Source organism: Telopea speciosissima, chromosome 5 (assembly GCF_018873765.1).
Source record: "Telopea speciosissima isolate NSW1024214 ecotype Mountain lineage chromosome 5, Tspe_v1, whole genome shotgun sequence".
Taxonomy (NCBI): domain Eukaryota; kingdom Viridiplantae; phylum Streptophyta; class Magnoliopsida; order Proteales; family Proteaceae; genus Telopea; species Telopea speciosissima.
The window spans coordinates 60,248,669-60,266,313 of record NC_057920.1 but is presented as its reverse complement, the minus strand read 5'-3'; the positions used below and the strand labels follow the sequence as shown (position 1 = coordinate 60,266,313).

General features: G+C 44.5%; 1 protein-coding gene across 2 annotated transcripts in view; it reads left to right on the top strand.

Annotated features, from left to right (window-relative positions):
• Window positions 1-17,283, top strand: part of LOC122661691 (protein ALTERED SEED GERMINATION 2) — a 159,551-nt gene extending 142,268 nt beyond the window's left edge. Inside the window, exons 19-20 of one of the 2 annotated variants that reach the window (XM_043857176.1) lie at window positions 16,418-16,522; window positions 16,931-17,283. In XM_043857176.1, coding sequence (XP_043713111.1) covers window positions 16,418-16,499 — 82 coding nt within the window. In that variant the 3' untranslated portion in view covers window positions 16,500-16,522; window positions 16,931-17,283. Of the gene's footprint in view, window positions 1-16,417; window positions 16,523-16,924 lie in introns of both variants that reach the window. The other variant, XM_043857177.1, reaches the window with a different exon arrangement.
• Window positions 17,284-17,645: the final 362 nt, after the last annotated feature.

Genomic DNA, 17,645 nt, shown 5'->3' with positions numbered 1-17,645 from the left:
TGGCAATAAAAAGGGAAGTCAGATCAAGACCCCAAAAAACTGCAATGGGCCTATTTCTAGGGGTGTCTCTGATAGCACGAAGAGGGATATGACTGAGCTTGGAAGAGACCTCAAAGGAGATGGCTTTCCAAATCAGATCGAAGGATCGAGAGTTGGAAGTCCATCTCCTAATGTTACGCTCCATCCAAATGTGGTGGATAGCAGCTCCAAAGATTAGCTTGCCAATGATGTCGCAGATCGAGGTCCCTGAAAAGGACTTAGCCACCCAGGGCCATTCTCTGTCAAAAGGGAGGGGTCTTCTGCTACGGTGCCAAATGGATGAGAGGGCTTTTTTCCAGATGGTTGAGGTAAAAGGGCAGTCAAAGAAGAGGTGGGGGATGTCTTCAAGACCATTCCAACAAAGGGAGCAGGAGTGGGAAACATGGATGTGCGGTAAATAAGGAAGGCTTGGGTTGGTAGGCAAAGGCGGAGGGCTCTCCAGGTGGGAAGGCTATGGCGGGGAATGTGGCCTTTGAACCAGACAAGGTTGTGCCAAGGGATAATGGGGGCGGAGTGGCAAACGAAGTTCCAAGCAAAGAAGGAGGTGAAGCGGCCATTGGGAGAGGGCAACCACAGAAGTTTGTCATCAAGGGGGAGGGGGAAAGGGGGAGAGCAGGCCAAATCCAATCGACAACAGAGGGATTGAGAAGAGGGGGGACACCAGAAGCAGAGGAAATGAGAGTAGACAGGGGGCATTTTTTGGGAAACCAGAGGAGTAGATGGACCTGGGGCCAAGAATGCAGTACAGGATACCAAGAGGGTGCCAAGGGTCAAGCCAGAGGGAGGTGGAAGAACCTCGAGCAATGGAGGTTGAGATTCCACGAAGGGCCAGGGGACGGAGGGTAAGGATCTTTCTCCAAATTCAGGAGGCATCAAAGGGGGTGGGGACAGTCCATAAGGAGTCGGACTTGAGAAGGTGGGAATAGACCCAGTTGACCCAGATGGAATCTTGACGGGAAGAGATTTTCCAGATCAACTTGAGGATGCCAGTAGTGTTGGAGTCTTTGATGCGGTGAATCCCAAGACCCCCCTCAAATTTGAGAAGGCAGATGGACTTCCAAGTTAGAGGGTGGAGAAATCTGGAGGTGTCGACCCCTTTCCAGAGAAAGGCGCAGAAGAGGCGCTCCATTTCACGAGACGTGGCTTTAGGAAGGGCAAAGATCCCACACCAGTAGATGTAAGTAGCTTGGAGGACGGAGCGAATACAAACAAGGCGGCTGGCATAGGAAAGGAGTTTGCTTTTCCAAAGCTGGAGGCGCTTGCGGATATTGTCCAGCATAGGAGCGCAATGATGCTTAGAAAGCCGGGCCGGAATGAGGGGAAGACCAAGGTACTTGACTGGGAGGGAGCCAAGGGTGAAGCCAGTCAGGTGAAGGAGGGAATCCTTTTCATTATCGGGAATTCCAGAGAGGAAGATTTTGGATTTAAGGAGATTGATGCGGAGACCAGAGAGGGATTCAAAGAGATGAAGGGAATCCATGATAGCAGAGATAGAAGAATGAGAAGCTTTGGAGAAGATCATCAGATCATCAGCAAAAGCGAGATGAGTAAGATTGATATGCTTGCATTTGGGGATGGGAGAGATGAGATGGAGGTCCGTTTTGGATTGGAGGCTACGGGAAAGCACTTCCAAAGCGATGGAGAAAAGGAAGGGGGAGAGAGGACAGCCTTGACGAATACCTACTTTGGAGTGGAAGAAGCCAGCAGGGAACCATTGACCAGCACGGAGGAGGGAGAAGAGATACAAGCATGGATCCAACGGACAAAGGCAGGGGGGAAGCCCATTTGAGATAGCACTCCACAGATGAAGTCCCAGCGAAGGGAGTCAAAAGCTTTGTGGAGATCAATCTTCATGAGGGCGGCCGGAGAATGAGATTTACGGTCAAAACCCTGCACTACCTCAGAGCAGAGAATGATGTTGTCTGTAATGCTACGGCCAGAAATGAAGGCGTATTGGTTCGGGCTAACTAGAGTAGGGATAACCGCCTTGATTCTGTTGGCCAGGATTTTGGCAATGAATTTGTAAATGAGGTTATAGAGGGAAATGGGCCTGAAATCCCCGAGGGAGGTAGCCCCCTCTTTTTTGGGGATGAGACAGATGAAAGTCTGGTTGACCTGGGCAAGCTGGCTAGGCTTGTAGAAGAAGCTACGGATGGCTTTGAAAAGGTCTCCTTTGATGGAGTCCCAACAGCTGAGGAAGAAACCCATACTGAAGCCATCAGGGCCAGGGGCTTTGTTGGACTTATGGGAGCGGATAGCCTTGGAGATCTCATCATCCGAGGGAATGCTAATGAGGGAGTCTGCGACCTGGGGTGTGAGAAATTTGTTGATGAGATCCGGGGGAATGGGGGGGGCAGAGAGGGGGGGATTGAAAAGATTGGCAAAGAAAGAGATGGAGGCAGATTTAATGTTGTGGACCGAAGAGAGGGGGGACCCATCAGAGGAGTGAAGAAGGGTGATGGAGTTAGAAATGAGGCGGGCTTTCAGAGATCTGTGGAAATAATCACAGTTGGAGTCACCCAACTCAAGCCACTTGATGCGAGCCTTTTGGCGCAGGAAGCTTTCCTTAAGGGAAGAAAGGGAATACAGCTCCTCATAGAGGGACTTTTCCGCGGAGGCAATAGAAGGGTTGAGCGGGTCAAATTGAAGTCTAAGTTGTATGGAAGAGAGATTAGACTTGCAAGAGGAAAGCCTGGAATTGATGTTACCAAAGGTGGAGAGATTCCACCTTTTCAAGGCACCTTTGGTATTACGGAGTTTCCTAGAGAGAGCAATGAGGGGAAGGGAAGGAGAGGAGACCGGGGTGCGCCAAGCCTTGAGAACGGTGGGAAGGAAGAGATGGTGAGAAGTCTACATGTCAAAAAATTTGAAAGGCTTGGGGCCAAAAGAAGTGTAGGAGTTGATTTGGACATGGCAAGGGCAGTGATCAGACAGTCCTTGAAGAAGGAAGTTGGCTAGAGAGTGGGGGAAGGAAGAGAGCCAAGCCTCATTAGAAATGAAGCGATCAAGCTTGCAAGCGATGCGGTCAGGACCAGAGCGATGGTTGTTCCAGGTGAGGGGGGAACCAGTCCACCGAAGATCATCAAGGCCAAGATCTTCTAAGCACTCATTAAAAGCAAGGACGGAGGGAGAATCGATGGGTCTACCGCCAAGTTTCTCAACTTAGGAGTGAACCACATTGAAGTCACCACCTAAGCCCCAAGGGACGGAGTCCAAGGAGGGCTTGAGGAGGGGGAGGTCGTGCCAAAGAGACACACGCTCGGTAGCAAGGTTACTGGCTTAGATGACCGTGAAAAGGAAGGAGGTAGGGGAGTTGGGGATGGAGAGGCTAAGATGGAGGAATTGGGAAGAGTGGAGGAGAGAGGCGGTGATTTTGGACGGGTCCCAAAGGAACCAAATCCGACCAAGAGGGGAATGGTTGTAGTTGGAGAGAAGAGACCAGGAAGGGGTAATAGAGGCAGCAATGCGGGAAGCATTATCTTGTTGGACGCGAGTTTTAAGAAGAGCACAAAAGGAGGAGTGGGTAGACTTGATAAGGGACCTGATATCCTGATGTTTAGCCAGGGAATTAAGACCCCTGACATTCCAAAGGAATCCAGCAGACATAAGAACTAAGAGGGGAAAGGCAGGTTGTGCACCGGAGGGGTGCTACGATAGCGGCGACGAGAGAAGACAAGAGCTGGGCAGCGAAGGAGTGGCCTGCAGGGGGGAGGGGAGTTGAAACCGGGGGGGTAAGGGGGGAAGGGGGTAAGGGGGGGAGGGGGAAGGGGGTGTACTCCTAGAGAGAGGAGAAGGAAGTGGATCTGGTGAGAGAATGGGACGGGGGGTTGGGGAAGAGTTTGTGGTAGAGGTAAGCAGGGGGCGTATAGATGGGCAGGTTATAGGAAAAAAATGATTGGGCTTGGGCTGGGGGTAATGGGTCAAGAGGAGGGGTGGGTTAGATTGAGGTAGGGGTTGAGGACATAGCAGGGGTGCTGGGCCGAGAGCAAAGGGGGAGATGGGCCAGGGCCAAGGATTTGGTGGAAGAGGGGTAAAGGGTCTCAGAGTTGGGATGGGGATGGTGGGCCTCGATGGTGGGCCGAAAAGGAGAATGGCGGGTAGAGGCTAAGGCTGTGGGCCCAAATGGAACAACAGAAAGGGAGGTGGAATAGTGGGAGTCGTTAAAGGGTGGTGACGTGTTGGGGGTAGGGAGAAGAGGGGGTAGAGGGTCTAAAAAGGACGTAAAGGTGGAGGGTAAAAGGGGGAGAGGGGGTAAAGATGGTAAGGAGGGATAAGTGGGGGGTAAAAGGGGAAAAGAAGGGTTAAAGGGTTGAGGGGACAAAAGGTGGGGGGTATACAAAAGAGGGTCAGTCTAAGACTGCTTAGAGGAGTAGGTGGTTTCGCGAGAATGGCAAGGGGAGCAGTCATGAAGCAGGGGTTCGACTGCGAAATCAGCGACTTAACTAATCTCAAATGGGGAGCTGCACAGCGTCCCAAAGGCGGTAGGTGAAGAGACAGAGGCTCTTTCAAGCTCAGAGGGGAAATCTGTGGCCTGGTACATCGCTGTGTTTGCGCAGATGCAGAGAGGCAAATCAGGAGGATCTTCGATGGCTAATTTGTCAACATGCTCAATGATCAAGGAGTCTGGCGTCTGCAGGGGTTGCGGGGCGAGACCCTGGGAAGTCTCGGTACTTGGGGCAGGCGCATTTTCAGAAGTAGCAGCGGCATCGACGGCGATGATGGCGGTGGAATTCCGAGGACGACAGATGAGCCAACAGCGCTAGCGCCGGTTTCGCTTGGGAGTTCTGCCGCGATGCACTGAAGGAGATGGATCTTCGATGGGCAATGCTAAGCAGGGGTTCGACTGCGAAATCGGCGACTTGACTAATCTCAGATGGGGGAGCTGCACAGCGTCCCATAGGTGGTAGGTGAAGAGACAGAGGCTCTTTCAAGCTCAGAGGGGAAATCTGTGGCCTGGTACATCGCTGTGTTTGCGCAGATGCAAAGAGGCCAATCAGGAGGATCTTCGATGGCTAATTTGTCAACATGCTCGACGATCGAGGAGTCTGGCGTCTACAGGGGTTGCAGGGCGAGAGCCTAGGAAGTCTCCGTACTTGGGGCAGGCGCATTTCCAGAAGTAGCAGCTGCATCGACGGCGACGATGGAGGTAGAATTTCCGAGGATGACGGATGAGCCGGCGACGCTGGCGTTGGTTTCGATTGGGAGTTCTACCGCGACGCACTGAAGGAGATGGATCTTTGATGGGCAATGCTTTGGTGGCGGAGACTTCGTTGAGAGAGGAAGTCGTAGCAGGAAGATGATCGTCCTGCGTGGTAGGCTATTTGTCTCCGGGATCAGTTGCTGCAGATGCAGGGCAGGTAAAGTTTGAGTGACCAAAGGATTTGCATTGCTGACAGTGAGGGGGTAGCCATTCGTATCGCACAGGCTGTTCAAACCAAAAGCCATCTTCTTCTTTGATAGAGATGGATGAAGGGGGAGGGGAGTCTGCCGAGATGTCAACACAGAGTCTCGCTAATGAAAGTCTATGTTGCTTGAGAGTGCGCAGGTTCATGCGGAGAGGAATGCCCAAGACAGAACCAATACGGCTGAGGCTCTCAGTGGTCCTGTAGTGGAGGAGTAAACCAGGGAGAGTCACCCACAAGGGAATGGTGTTGAAGTCGACCTTGTGGAGAAGGAGATGAGGCTGCCACTGACGAAGAAATATTGGTTTGGTTCCCACCATCCAAGGGGCACCATCCAACGCGCGAGTCTTGGCTTCTTCAGAGAAAATTTTGAAAAGGAACACACCAGAGTCGAGGAGATGGATATCAAGCATTCCAGCAGCTTTCCATTGCTTGGTGAGGGAGGCCTGGACTATGGAGAAAGAAGGCCGGCCACCCAAAAAATGACCCACAAGACAGGAGGTCCATTTTGGGAGTTCAGAGGAGAGAATGGACATGGGACAGAGGGCGAAAGGGATGCTTATTTGAAGATAAACCCTCTCATTCTGTAAAATCCAAACGTTTCGAAACTTTCAAGTTTTAAACCAAGGAATCTTATGAACCTAAAGCCTTATTGACGCCCATAGGTGTCATGGTGGTTAGGTGACCCAAGGCGTTGGAAAGGGTAAACAGTCAAGGCGACACCAAGTAGGCGAACAAGGTGTCCAAGGCGCCTGGACGCCAAGGCGTCGCCTTGACAATTCTGTTGATGCCTGTTGTGAACATCAGATAATGGGGAAAGCAACTTAACCTTTGGAATGCCGGAGAATTTCAGAGAACAAGTTTAACAACCCACCGAACCTATTGAGAAACGGAAATGCCGAAGAACAAAGAGAATTTGAAGTTTGAACCCCATTGTAAACGTCAAACGTCAAAGAATAGTGGAGAGAATAACCTCATTGAACCCCACCGCGATCATCTGAAGAGAGAGAGAGAGAGAGAGAAATGCAAAGTTCGCAAAAAGATGGGGACACATCACTACAACACTGCTACAAAACAAGGGAAAAGATTGCCAGAAGAACTGCAGCTCCCAAATTGTTGAAGAATCTCTGCAATGGGTGATGCCATTTGCCTTTGCTATATATAGTCTTCATGGAGAGGCAAGATCTTGAGAGTTGAGATGAAGCGGAGAAGATATAGAGTTATAGAAGTCAGGAAGGGCATCTCGTGCATTATGAAGGCAGGAAGGGCTTAATAATGCAAACTAGACCTCGAACCAGGGAAACCAGCGGGAGATCAATTGCAGCAGGATCAATACAATAAAAGGAACAAATTAAATAACTGAAACTCTTTTCTTTTATTGCTATTTTTTCTGTTCACATATGAAGGAGATCATAAAGGATAAGGAAAAGAAGAATAAAGAGATATAGAAGGGGGGATAGGATCAGCTCTCTCAGCCCATCATCCTCTTACCCACGGTCTCTCACCATTGCCGCGTCTCACATCTTCAACCATGACTCTTTTCTCTTCAATCTCTGTCTCTTTTATGTTTAGCCGCATACATATTTATAATAAAGCAACCCAATCCTAATCTGTGTAAGAAACTAATTAATAGAACCTATAAAATAGAAACTAATTTTAAAATAATAAAATCCCATGCAAAACCTATGATTTCCCTAAATTATAGAGGTGATTGCATGCTGCAGTAATCCACTAAATCTTCTCCACGCCAAAGGCCATGGGGGGCCATGAGATCTGGGAAATATTTCCTCAGATTCTTCTCTATGTATTGGCCATGGGGCCCACTCGAAATCTGGAAAAACTTCCTCTCGCATGCAATCTTCAATCTTGATCTCCAAGTTAGCTGGCTGTGGGCCCACACAATCTTGATCATTATCTCCCCCAGTGCTGGTTGATAGCTGTCTTCCTAGGCTCCCACGAAATCTCTTAAATCCCCTATAGACTAGCAAATTAATAGCTAATAAATCTGGGAAATCTTCCACAATATTTGCCAGATCGATGGGCTCATGGTTCAAGAACTCGGTTTCGGTACTGGTTACGCCCAGCCAAAAAACTGAGTTGGGCTGAGATCTCGGCAAGTTGGTGCATTTTTGTTTTTTAACTCGAAGTCTGGTTTCGGTGGGTTTTAGACCTAGTTTGGGTCTAAATCTGGGTACTCAGCCTATTTTAGGTCATTTAAACACAATGACACTATTAGATTTTGCAAAAACAAAGTCTAAATCAGAGTTTCACTTTGGACCCTAGGTTGGTAGGCGACGACGTACTAAAATACCCTACTCTACACATAATTTAGTAATAGTAAGCAATCAAAGCATTCAATTAATGTAAAACAACATAAATAAGCATTAGAAATGTAAAGTAGGGTATTTTACATCAATCTTAACATATATGTTTGGCCAAAGTTATGTAACATATATTAAATTGACATGATTTCACCAAGATTTGAACAATTTTTTTGGAAAAAAATATAGATTTGGGGAAAAAATGGTTTACCTTCAAAATTTCTTCAAATTTGAGATGATTTGTAACAAATCTTGCAAGTTTGATGCAAGTAGGATGTTAATTGACTGTCTCTGGCAAGTTTTCCATCGAAACAAGGTGGCAAAATCTCAAAAATCAGCTCACCACTTGTTTCCCTGTTGAGTTCACTGAGATAAGTCGAGTTTTTGTCAAGATCTTTCCCCTTTCAAACAAGGGTTTGGTCCACATCTTGGTCAAACCGAGATCTTGACTCGACCGAGTCCGTGTGACTTTGTATTTTGCCTCCCATCTCGACTCACTAATTGAAAAAAATGAGTTTTAAGCGAGATCCCGGTAAGGTCTCGCCGAGTTCTTGAACCATGGATGGGCATAATTAACCAATCTGCATCAATTTCTCCCCCAAAAAAAACTCGTCCTCGAGTTTTAGTAAATCAGGGACTGATCTTGTATGGCAAATGTCCGTCTTCAGCTCAGAAGAAGATCGATTGTAGCAAGATCAATACAATTAAAGGAACAAAATTAAATAGCTGAAACTCTTTTTTTTTATTATTACTATTTTTCTGGTTTACATATGAAGAAGAACATAAAGGATAAGGAAAAGATTGCCTTAGATTCTTCTCGACCTATTGGCTATGGGGTCCACTCGAGATCTGGAAAAAACTCCTCTTGAGAGAGAATGGCTCTGGTTGGACATGACCTTTACTGGAGGCACTATAAGTGACACTGTCGGAAAGCTTGTTTCTGGCTCTGCTATCTACCACATTTGGATGGAAAGGAATCTTAGGAGATGGACTTCCAACTCTAGATCTTTTGATATGATTTGGAAAGCCATCTCCTTCGATGTCTCCTCCAAGCTCAGTTTTATCCCTCATAGATCCATTCTTGATACCCCAAGGAACAAGAATATTGTTGTATCCTGGGGTCTTGATACTTCTCTTTTGCAGGCCCCCACCTCTGTAGGTTGGCTCTTGGCTGCCCCCCCTCCCTCTCTCTCACTCCCCCTTTCCTCTTTGTATATCCCCTTCCCCCCTTTTTTTCCCTGCCTCCTCCTGGGGTTTGATAATAGATTTTATTCACCAAAAAAAAAATCTTGATCTCCAAGTTAGCTGGCTGTGGGCCCACACAATCTTGATCATTATCTCCCCCACAGCTGGTCGATAGCTGTCCTCCTAGGCTCCCACGAAATCTTTTAAATCCCCTATACCAGCAAATTAATAGCTAATAAATCTGGAAAATCTTCCACAATATTTGCCGGATCAATGGGTTAATTAAACCTAGAATATTGGCTGAAAACATAACCAATCTGCATTACTCAGTAAAAACTACAAAATTGTCCTCATGTACTAAAGACTGTTATTGTGAATCAAAGGGAAAAATCAAGGTTAACTGTAATTTGATATCTCATGAGGTGTCCAGAAGATTATCTTTTAAAATTCTTATTATTGAATACGAACTGGCAATCATTTGATGCAAGGTTGCATGCCTTACATTGAATTTCTTATCAAAAAACTTAATCTACGAAAGACATTAAAAAAAAGAGTAGCAGTTGATTGCATTCTGAAGAACTATCAGTTGACTGTTGAATTAAGCCCAAAAGCTCAAGCTATTAGGTGGAGAGGCTCAACTGGAATATGAAGTCATCCAAGATCCCAGAGTTGGTCGATGTGGGATTATTCCCAACATTTTCTTTCACGTGTTGCCTCTCTTTTGGGTGGCGGTACACGTTGCACTTGTGGCCCTTGTTTCTGCTTCTGTATACAAATATGTCATTAATGTTGTGGGCTTGGTGCCTCTGATGCCAGGCTGGATTATACAACCCATAAGCTTAAGATATTAGGTGGAGGGGTCCAATTAGTGTATGAATCCATCCAAGTCCCTAGAGTTAGTTGATGTGGGATTATTCCCAGCCGACTTGATATTTATTTTAATTTTCACTTTAAAAGGAAATAATTTACCTTTATATATTTGCTATAAATACTTACTTTCAGACATCAACATGTTAACTCACTCTAATTGAATTTCGGCCCAAGATTTTTGGGCCCCATCACAGGTCAGGTGTTAAAATTGTGGTTAGTAACTAAAACAATTAGAGCACTGACATTTTTTATAAAATACCCTTGCCTGTACAAAGATTTTGGGCCTTTACTCTTATTGTTTATCTACAATAGTCAATTAATTGGCCACTGGGGTTGGTTCTAGTTCTAGTTTTTAGGTGTTGTGCTGCTATATTGCATGGATGGGAAGCACTGATGTTGAGGTAAAATTGGCTTGCACTGTCAATGGTTCACCACACTCTCAAGAGGGCCCTGGAGTCTTTCCTAAGTCAACCGTGCTGGCACTTGGCACTCTTGTAGCACTAAGTCAGCCTTCAAACACTCCTTGAGGGATTTGGGATGAGAACTAAGAAGAACACTTGGAGAGTTTGAGAGAATGGAAGCTTGATTGCACTAGAAAGCTTGGATTCCATGCTTATATGCTCGATTTCTTGGTGCCTTGGTCAAATGAGGCCACACCTATTTATAGTAGGCTTGTCAATCGGTACGGTTTCGGTAATACGGTACGGTTTGGGTACGGTACCAAAAATAGGTACCCCGTACCGTACCATTTAGGAACCCTATTTTCAATACCGCAACCATACCGTTACGGTACGGTTTCGGTACGGTATGAAAACGGTATGGAAAGCGGTATAGATTCGGTATAGAAAACGGTACGAGTTAGGGTCTAGCTGTTTGTGGTGTGTGAAGTTTTGAGAGTTGAATTATAATTTGTTATAAAAAAAAAGGAAAAGTGAAGTCTGAGAGTTGAATGCATAGATATTTAAGGAGATGTGACAGTGACAGAAAACGTCTGACAGAAAAGTGAGAAAACATCTTCAGTCAATCAGTCCTTATAAGTTGGTTGCCCAACGTATAAATATAATAAAGGCAACTATACCCTTCAAAAACGGTATTGCGTGTTGAACTACCTTTTCAACTTTTATTTATTTAATTTTACAACTACACCCTTCAAAACGGTACGGTTTCGGTACATACCAACGGTATTGTACCTAATACCGATACCGTACCGTACCTTGGTCAATACCATTTGACCATACCGTACCGTACCCTTTTTGCAACGGTACGGTTTTATGCGGGCGGTTTCAGTTTCGGTATACGGTTTCGGTTCCAAATTGACACACTTAATTTATAGGCACCCCAAGATACAATGAATGGCTATGATCTGTACAAGTGTCCTCCATCCAATGGCGGAGAACATTCTTGCCACGGGGACTAGAACTCCATGGAAAATTCTAGAAACATGGAGAACTCTAGAATCCTCCCTCTTCCATAGCTATGTACCAAAGTTTTAGGACTCGGTTTCGCCCTTGGTTTCGACCAGCCACGGAACTGAGTTCTGCCGAGATCTTGGCGAGTTGATGTATTTTTTCCTACCAAGACTTGGTGGTGGGTTTCGGTGGCTATATGGCCTAGATAGGTCATGAAACTTGACATCCACCCTATTTTAGGCCTTCTAAACACAATAGAAACAGTAGCTTTTACAAATTCACACCCAAAATGGTACTTTGACTTCGGACCCTTGGTTGGTAGTCTACGGCGTAAGTGAGCTCTACCCTAGGCTATTCTATATAATATTTAGTACTAGTAAAACACATATAATTAAAGTAGAGGTGTAAAACAACTTAATTAAGCGTTAGGAATTAAAAAAACATCAAATCATAAACCATTTAATGCATTAGGCATCATATTCATAATCATACATGGCTTGTTAATAATTGTTAGAAACTTAGAAAGAGAAATAGATTAAACAAATACAAGTGGATGACTTGCCTTATGGCTTATGCCCGTCCATCCTAGAGTCCTTGTATTTTTGTCTTAATTAAAAATATTTTTATAATTTTTTTCATAAATAATCGTACCATAAGTAATACAAAATTATAATAGATAAAACAAGAATCATCACTTTCCCTATTAAAATACATTAGCAATGCTTTCATTAATTTTAAATAATTTCAAAACAAAACATATTATTCACTATTTTTTGGAATTTTCTTTAATTTTTTTAAATATTTTTTTAATTTTAGAAATTTAAATAAATAATTTACTAGGTGAAAAAAAAAACCGACACTGTGAGGTCGTAGGTCGGCCAACGGTGTCCAACATATATAATAATGGGTTTCAAACAATGAGTCGATCCCATATTTTTTTAATTTTTTTATTTCAAGAAAACCATTTTATTGTACAGAAAAATAAATCTACCTCCATCAAATTATAGATCGGTGTAAGATAAATCACATATAAAAACCATGTAGACAACAAATAAGTATTCATGGTGGATCTATGCAAAAAGTAGTTTTTGAGAAGAGTTTTTTACCTAACACTGTTTTTGAGAAAAAATGCAACTCCTCCTTTGTTCTTGAAACTTCAATCAACAATCTCCAGCAGTTACATGAAATTTCCCAACAAAAATAGTGAAAAGTACAAGTTTGGAGGGGATTTTCAAACCAGAGAGGCGGGTTCTGTCTCATCTAGTGAGACATGTCGAGTTTTGGGTCGAAATATGGTATATATACTTCAGTTATTGGGCCTGGTTCGATCGAAATGAACCGAGTTCTAAATATGGACCGAAATCTCAGCGAGATAGCGAGATTTCAGTCGAGATCTTGTATGTTTTATGTATAACAAGTCATCTCGTCTCATTATACATTGTTCTCCATTTTAGTGTTTATGCATGATACATGTTATGTATTGCTTATTTATTTTTATTTTTTTTGCTCCAAAAGTGCATTTCCATGTGTATCTTGACCATTTCTATATGTATCTATAATGTACGATACGATATGTCTCTTAAAATCACCCTTCCGATACGATACCTGATACCGATACTTTAAACCTTGGGTACCTCCCACTCTTGGATAGCCCGCACCTTGCTCTCGTCCATCCTTAGTGTTCCACCCCCAACCTTGTGGCCAAGGAATATCACATCCTCTTGTGCAAAGGAGCATTTCTCCTTCTTGACATATAGTTGGTTGTCCCTTAGCACCTTGTGAACAACCCGCAAGTATTGTACATTCTCCTCTAAGGTGTTACCATAGACAACAATGTCATCCAAGTATACCACCACCCTTAGCACCTTGGAACAACCCACATTCTCCTCTAAGGTGTTACCATAGACAACAATGTCATCCAAGTATACCACCACCCTTAGCACCTTGTGAACAACCCACAAGTATTGTACATTCTCCTCTAAGGTGTTACCATAGACAACAATGTCATCCAAGTATACCACCATGAACTTGTCAAGGTAGGGATGGAAAACCTTGTTCATATGAGTGCAAAATGTGGTTAGTGCATTAATGAGGCCAAAGGGCATCACCAAAAACTCATGAACCGTAGCGTGTCACGCATGTAGTCTTGGCTTCGTCTTCCTCGAAAATGCGGACTTGTTAGTATCCCAACTGCAAGTTTAACTTGTTGAAGTATCTTGCCCCACCAAGTCTATCAAATAGATCAGCTATCAAAGTAATGGTATACTTGTTATTGATATTTACCTTATTTAGCGCCCAGTAGTCAATACGTAGACGAAGTGACCCATCATGCTTCCACTGGAATAGGACTGAGGGCGCCATAGGGAGCCTTGGATGGGTAGATGAAGCCAGCATCAAGTAAATCTTTGAGTTGCCTCCTCAGCCCTCTAACTTTGGCGGCGACATACGGTATGGTGCCATGGTTGGTGGCTTGGCACCAGACTCCAACTCAATTGCATGATCCACCTCCCTCCTAGGTGGAAGTCTCTTGGACAGCTCTGGCAGCATGACATCCTTGAATTCATCAAGGATCTTCTTAACCGGTAGCATCACAGTAGGGCTTTCTTCCTTCTCCTTCAATAATGAAGCCAAGTATGTTGTCTCCCCTTTCGTAACCCCCTTCTCCTACTGCATCGTTGAAGGGTGCTTAGGGCCATCCTTAGGCCTTGCCACCGTAGGGACCATATATGGAGCTCCCTCCATTATACAAACTGTTGTGATGAAGGGCAGGGGTATGGCCTTAACCCTTCTAAGGAATTCCGTGCCGAGTACTACCTGGAAGTCATTCATAGGAACCACCGACAAGTCTACGGTACCTTTCCATGTCCCAATGCTCATCTCGACCCCTCGAGTGACACCATGTATGGGACGAGCTTGGGAGTTGATAGCCTTGAGCCATCCTCCCTCCCTGGATACCCTTAATCTAAGTTTCTTTGTCTCCTCCGTCAACAAAGTTATGCGCAACACCCATGCGAACCATGGCACGTGTGGGCTTCCTGTGGACATGCACTTCCACGTATATGAGCCCCTTCTGAGAAGTAGTAGCCTTGACCTTTATCGTCTAGGCCTTGATGGCACCTAGTTATTGTATGGATCCCATGTGTGCTTCATCACCATTATTCTCCTCGAGTAATGCATTGAAGGACTTCCTCTTTGGCCAATCCCTAGCGCAATGTGGCCCGTTGTACAAGAAGCACTTGTCCTTGAGTACAAACCTATCCTTCTTATCATGCTAGGGCCTACCCTCCTTTCATGAAGAGGGTTTACTAGTGCATTCCTTTAGAGGGTAGATCTTGGGACCTTTTTCTTCGTCACCTTTGCCATTGTTGCCTTCTGTGCAGCCCAGCCTTGGAGGTCATCCATGAAGTTGAACATAAGTTCTTCGTCGGTCATACTCGGGACCTCAAACTTGAGGGGAGAGAACTCTTTCACATGGTCCCAAATAGACCTTGTATGCTTGAGCCTTTGAGGCTCTTTCTAGCCAAGAAGGCGGCATTCGCCGGATAGAATTGCTTTTTAAGCTCTTTCTTAAAGTCATCCCAAGTGTCTATGGTGCATGTACCTCTTTCTATGTCAACATTCTTCCTACGCCACCATAGAGTCACAAAGAGAGTAGCAAACCTTACATTTGTAGGCTCATCATTGAGTTCCATCGTCTCGAAGTACTTCTCCATGTGCCAAAGGAAGTTGCTGACTTCCCACGCATCTCTCTTCCCGTCAAATGGCTTGGGCTTTGGTGCCTCCACCCTAGGCACCTCACAAGAGGTAGCAACTCCCTTGGCCACTGCCCTCCTATACACAACCTAATCCCTATGTACCTCTTCAATGCAAGCTTCCATGTTGTGCAACACCTCCAACACTTGAGACTTGAAGGTGGCAAACTCCTCTTGTTGGTCATGGACCATGGTGTTGAGAGCACCTAGTAGGGACTCCTTGAGCTCCCCCATTTGGCCAACAAGCTCCTCTTTGAGCTTCACCACCTGGCCTTCGAGCTCCTCCCCACTTTGCTCCATGACATCAAGACGTTCCTTCACCTTGGCCATTGCCAACTCCACCAGAGCCACATGTGGCTCCATAGCACTGCTAACATCGACGGACTTGTCTTTGCTCCTACACTTCTCTTTATTGGGATTGGCCTCCCTTCCACGATTATGCTCGCCTATCACCACGTCTTGCAGGTCCGAGCTTGACATGATGCTTAGATCCCACAAGCTTGGCTCCCTCACAACGAAGCTCTGATACCACAACTGTCACGGCCTTAGTCTTTGCTAAGCCAACCGCGCTTAGCACTCTTGTAGCACTAAGTCAGCCTTCCAACACTCCTTGAAGGACTTGGGAAGAGAACTAAGAACACTAAGAGAGTTTGAGAGAATAGAAGCTTGATTGCACCAGAAAGCTTGGATGCTTGACTACATGGTGCCTTGGCCAAATGAGGCCACCCCTATGTATAGGCACCCCAAGGTACAATGAATGGCATCCTTACAAGTGTCCTCCATCCAACGGTGGAGAACATTCTAGCTATGGGGACTAGAACCTTCCTTGGAGGATTCCAGAAACCTGGAGAACTCTAGAATCCTCCCTCTTTCTTCTCTATGTACAACTCTTCTCTAGAACCTTGGTTTCTAGAGGTTTCTCGGAAATGTCAACTCCCTAAAAAGTGTGGAGAGTTCTGATAATGGATCCCCTCCTTAGCCCAACGGTCTATGTTCATGGGCTGGTGGGCTTGGCCCATGGACCTTAGTGGCAGGCTGTGACAGTAGGCTCAGTATTGAACATTGTGTTGTGCTGGAGGATTAAATCAACCTACTCAGTGGCACATATCCTAGCTAAGCATGAGGGAGAAAGGGATACTATGTACTCAGGCTTCCTTGCAGTGTTGGCTCTTTGTTTTTTTATCTTGTTTCTTTCATTTTCTCTCCTTGTATTCTCTTGTTCTCTTTACATAATCTCAGTTCTGGGAGGGAGAGAATGTGTCGATGTTGGACACTCTCATCAAACCAACCTATGGTGCAGAGGATGTAAACAGTTGTCTGTCTGATTTAAAGATCAATGCGAGTTTGTTTATATTATTTACTCGGCAAGTTATTCTCTTCCTACTTTGTATATGCATGTCATGTAATCCTATATTAACGACATCATTTTTAAACTGCAGGCCCTTTGAACTTCTTCAGCGGTTTAGTGTGCATGAGTTTGCTGAAGGAAGCTTTCATCCATTTGAGTGTGCTCAGAGCTAATCACTTTCATGTTAATTTGACAGGTAGTCATTGCTTCTGGCAATTATCTAGTGCATACTTCGAAAAATACATATATTTTTGTCTCTCCCACTGCTTGAATTGCCCCAGATGACTGATAATACCTTTTTATTATTTTTTTTTTATTTTTTTATTTTTTTTTTACTATTATTATTCATTGTATGCATTCAAAGTAATGTGTAATACAACAGTTGACCTTTGAAAAGTGAAAATAACAGGCATGGATTTAGCTTCAGCTGTCAAAAAACTATCATCCCGTTATCATTGACTCTCGTTAATGGATGAAGCCAGCAATATTTTTTGACTATTTGCAAATTGCTGCTTACATTCATGCATGGTCATTCGCATTTCTGCTAGCAAAATATGCTGTTTGATCAATATTCACACTGGTGACTTGATTCTTTCAGTTACAGGTTAAACTTCATGAACTTCAATGATGGAATCATCCGTTGTCCTTCAAAGCATTAAAAAGGATGCCAGCACATTTAAAGGGTGGGAAGGTGGTAGAAATGAGCAAACAATGCCTGCAACAGACGAAGTTCTATGTATCTCAAAAGTATAATTGTGTCATAAGAGTCTCATGCCAACTGTACATTTTTTTTATTATGGTATACATCAATAAGAAAGGCTATGTATAGTTCCGGTTGGGTCTCCCGGTCTTTTATTTCAACCATCAAGCATTTCCTGCATATTAATGTTTTTTTCCAAAATTGTGTTTTACTAAAATCATGGTCTCTATGCAGCCTATGTTCCATTTGTACAGTTATTTTCCCTTTTTGTACAATTAGGTTCATGTTTTGGGTTCACAGTTTCTTTTTTCCTTCGTATTTGTTTTTCATTTTTCCAGCACAAACACGGTTTTTTTTTTTTTTTTTTTTTTTTTGGGGGGGGGGGGGGGGGGGGGGGGTGGGTTGGTTATAAGAGGGAATAAAATTCAATTGCTTATCATAATTTGCATTAACACAAAGCATTGCCAAAACATGGGTAGGAGCTGTTCCTGCCATTCAATAATTGATAATCTATTTGATGGAAATTTGAATAAGAGTGCACACCTTGATCACTTCATGTAAAATTTGACCTAGAAGAGATCTTTGCAGCAACCATGTACAAGATTATTCTGCTGATATT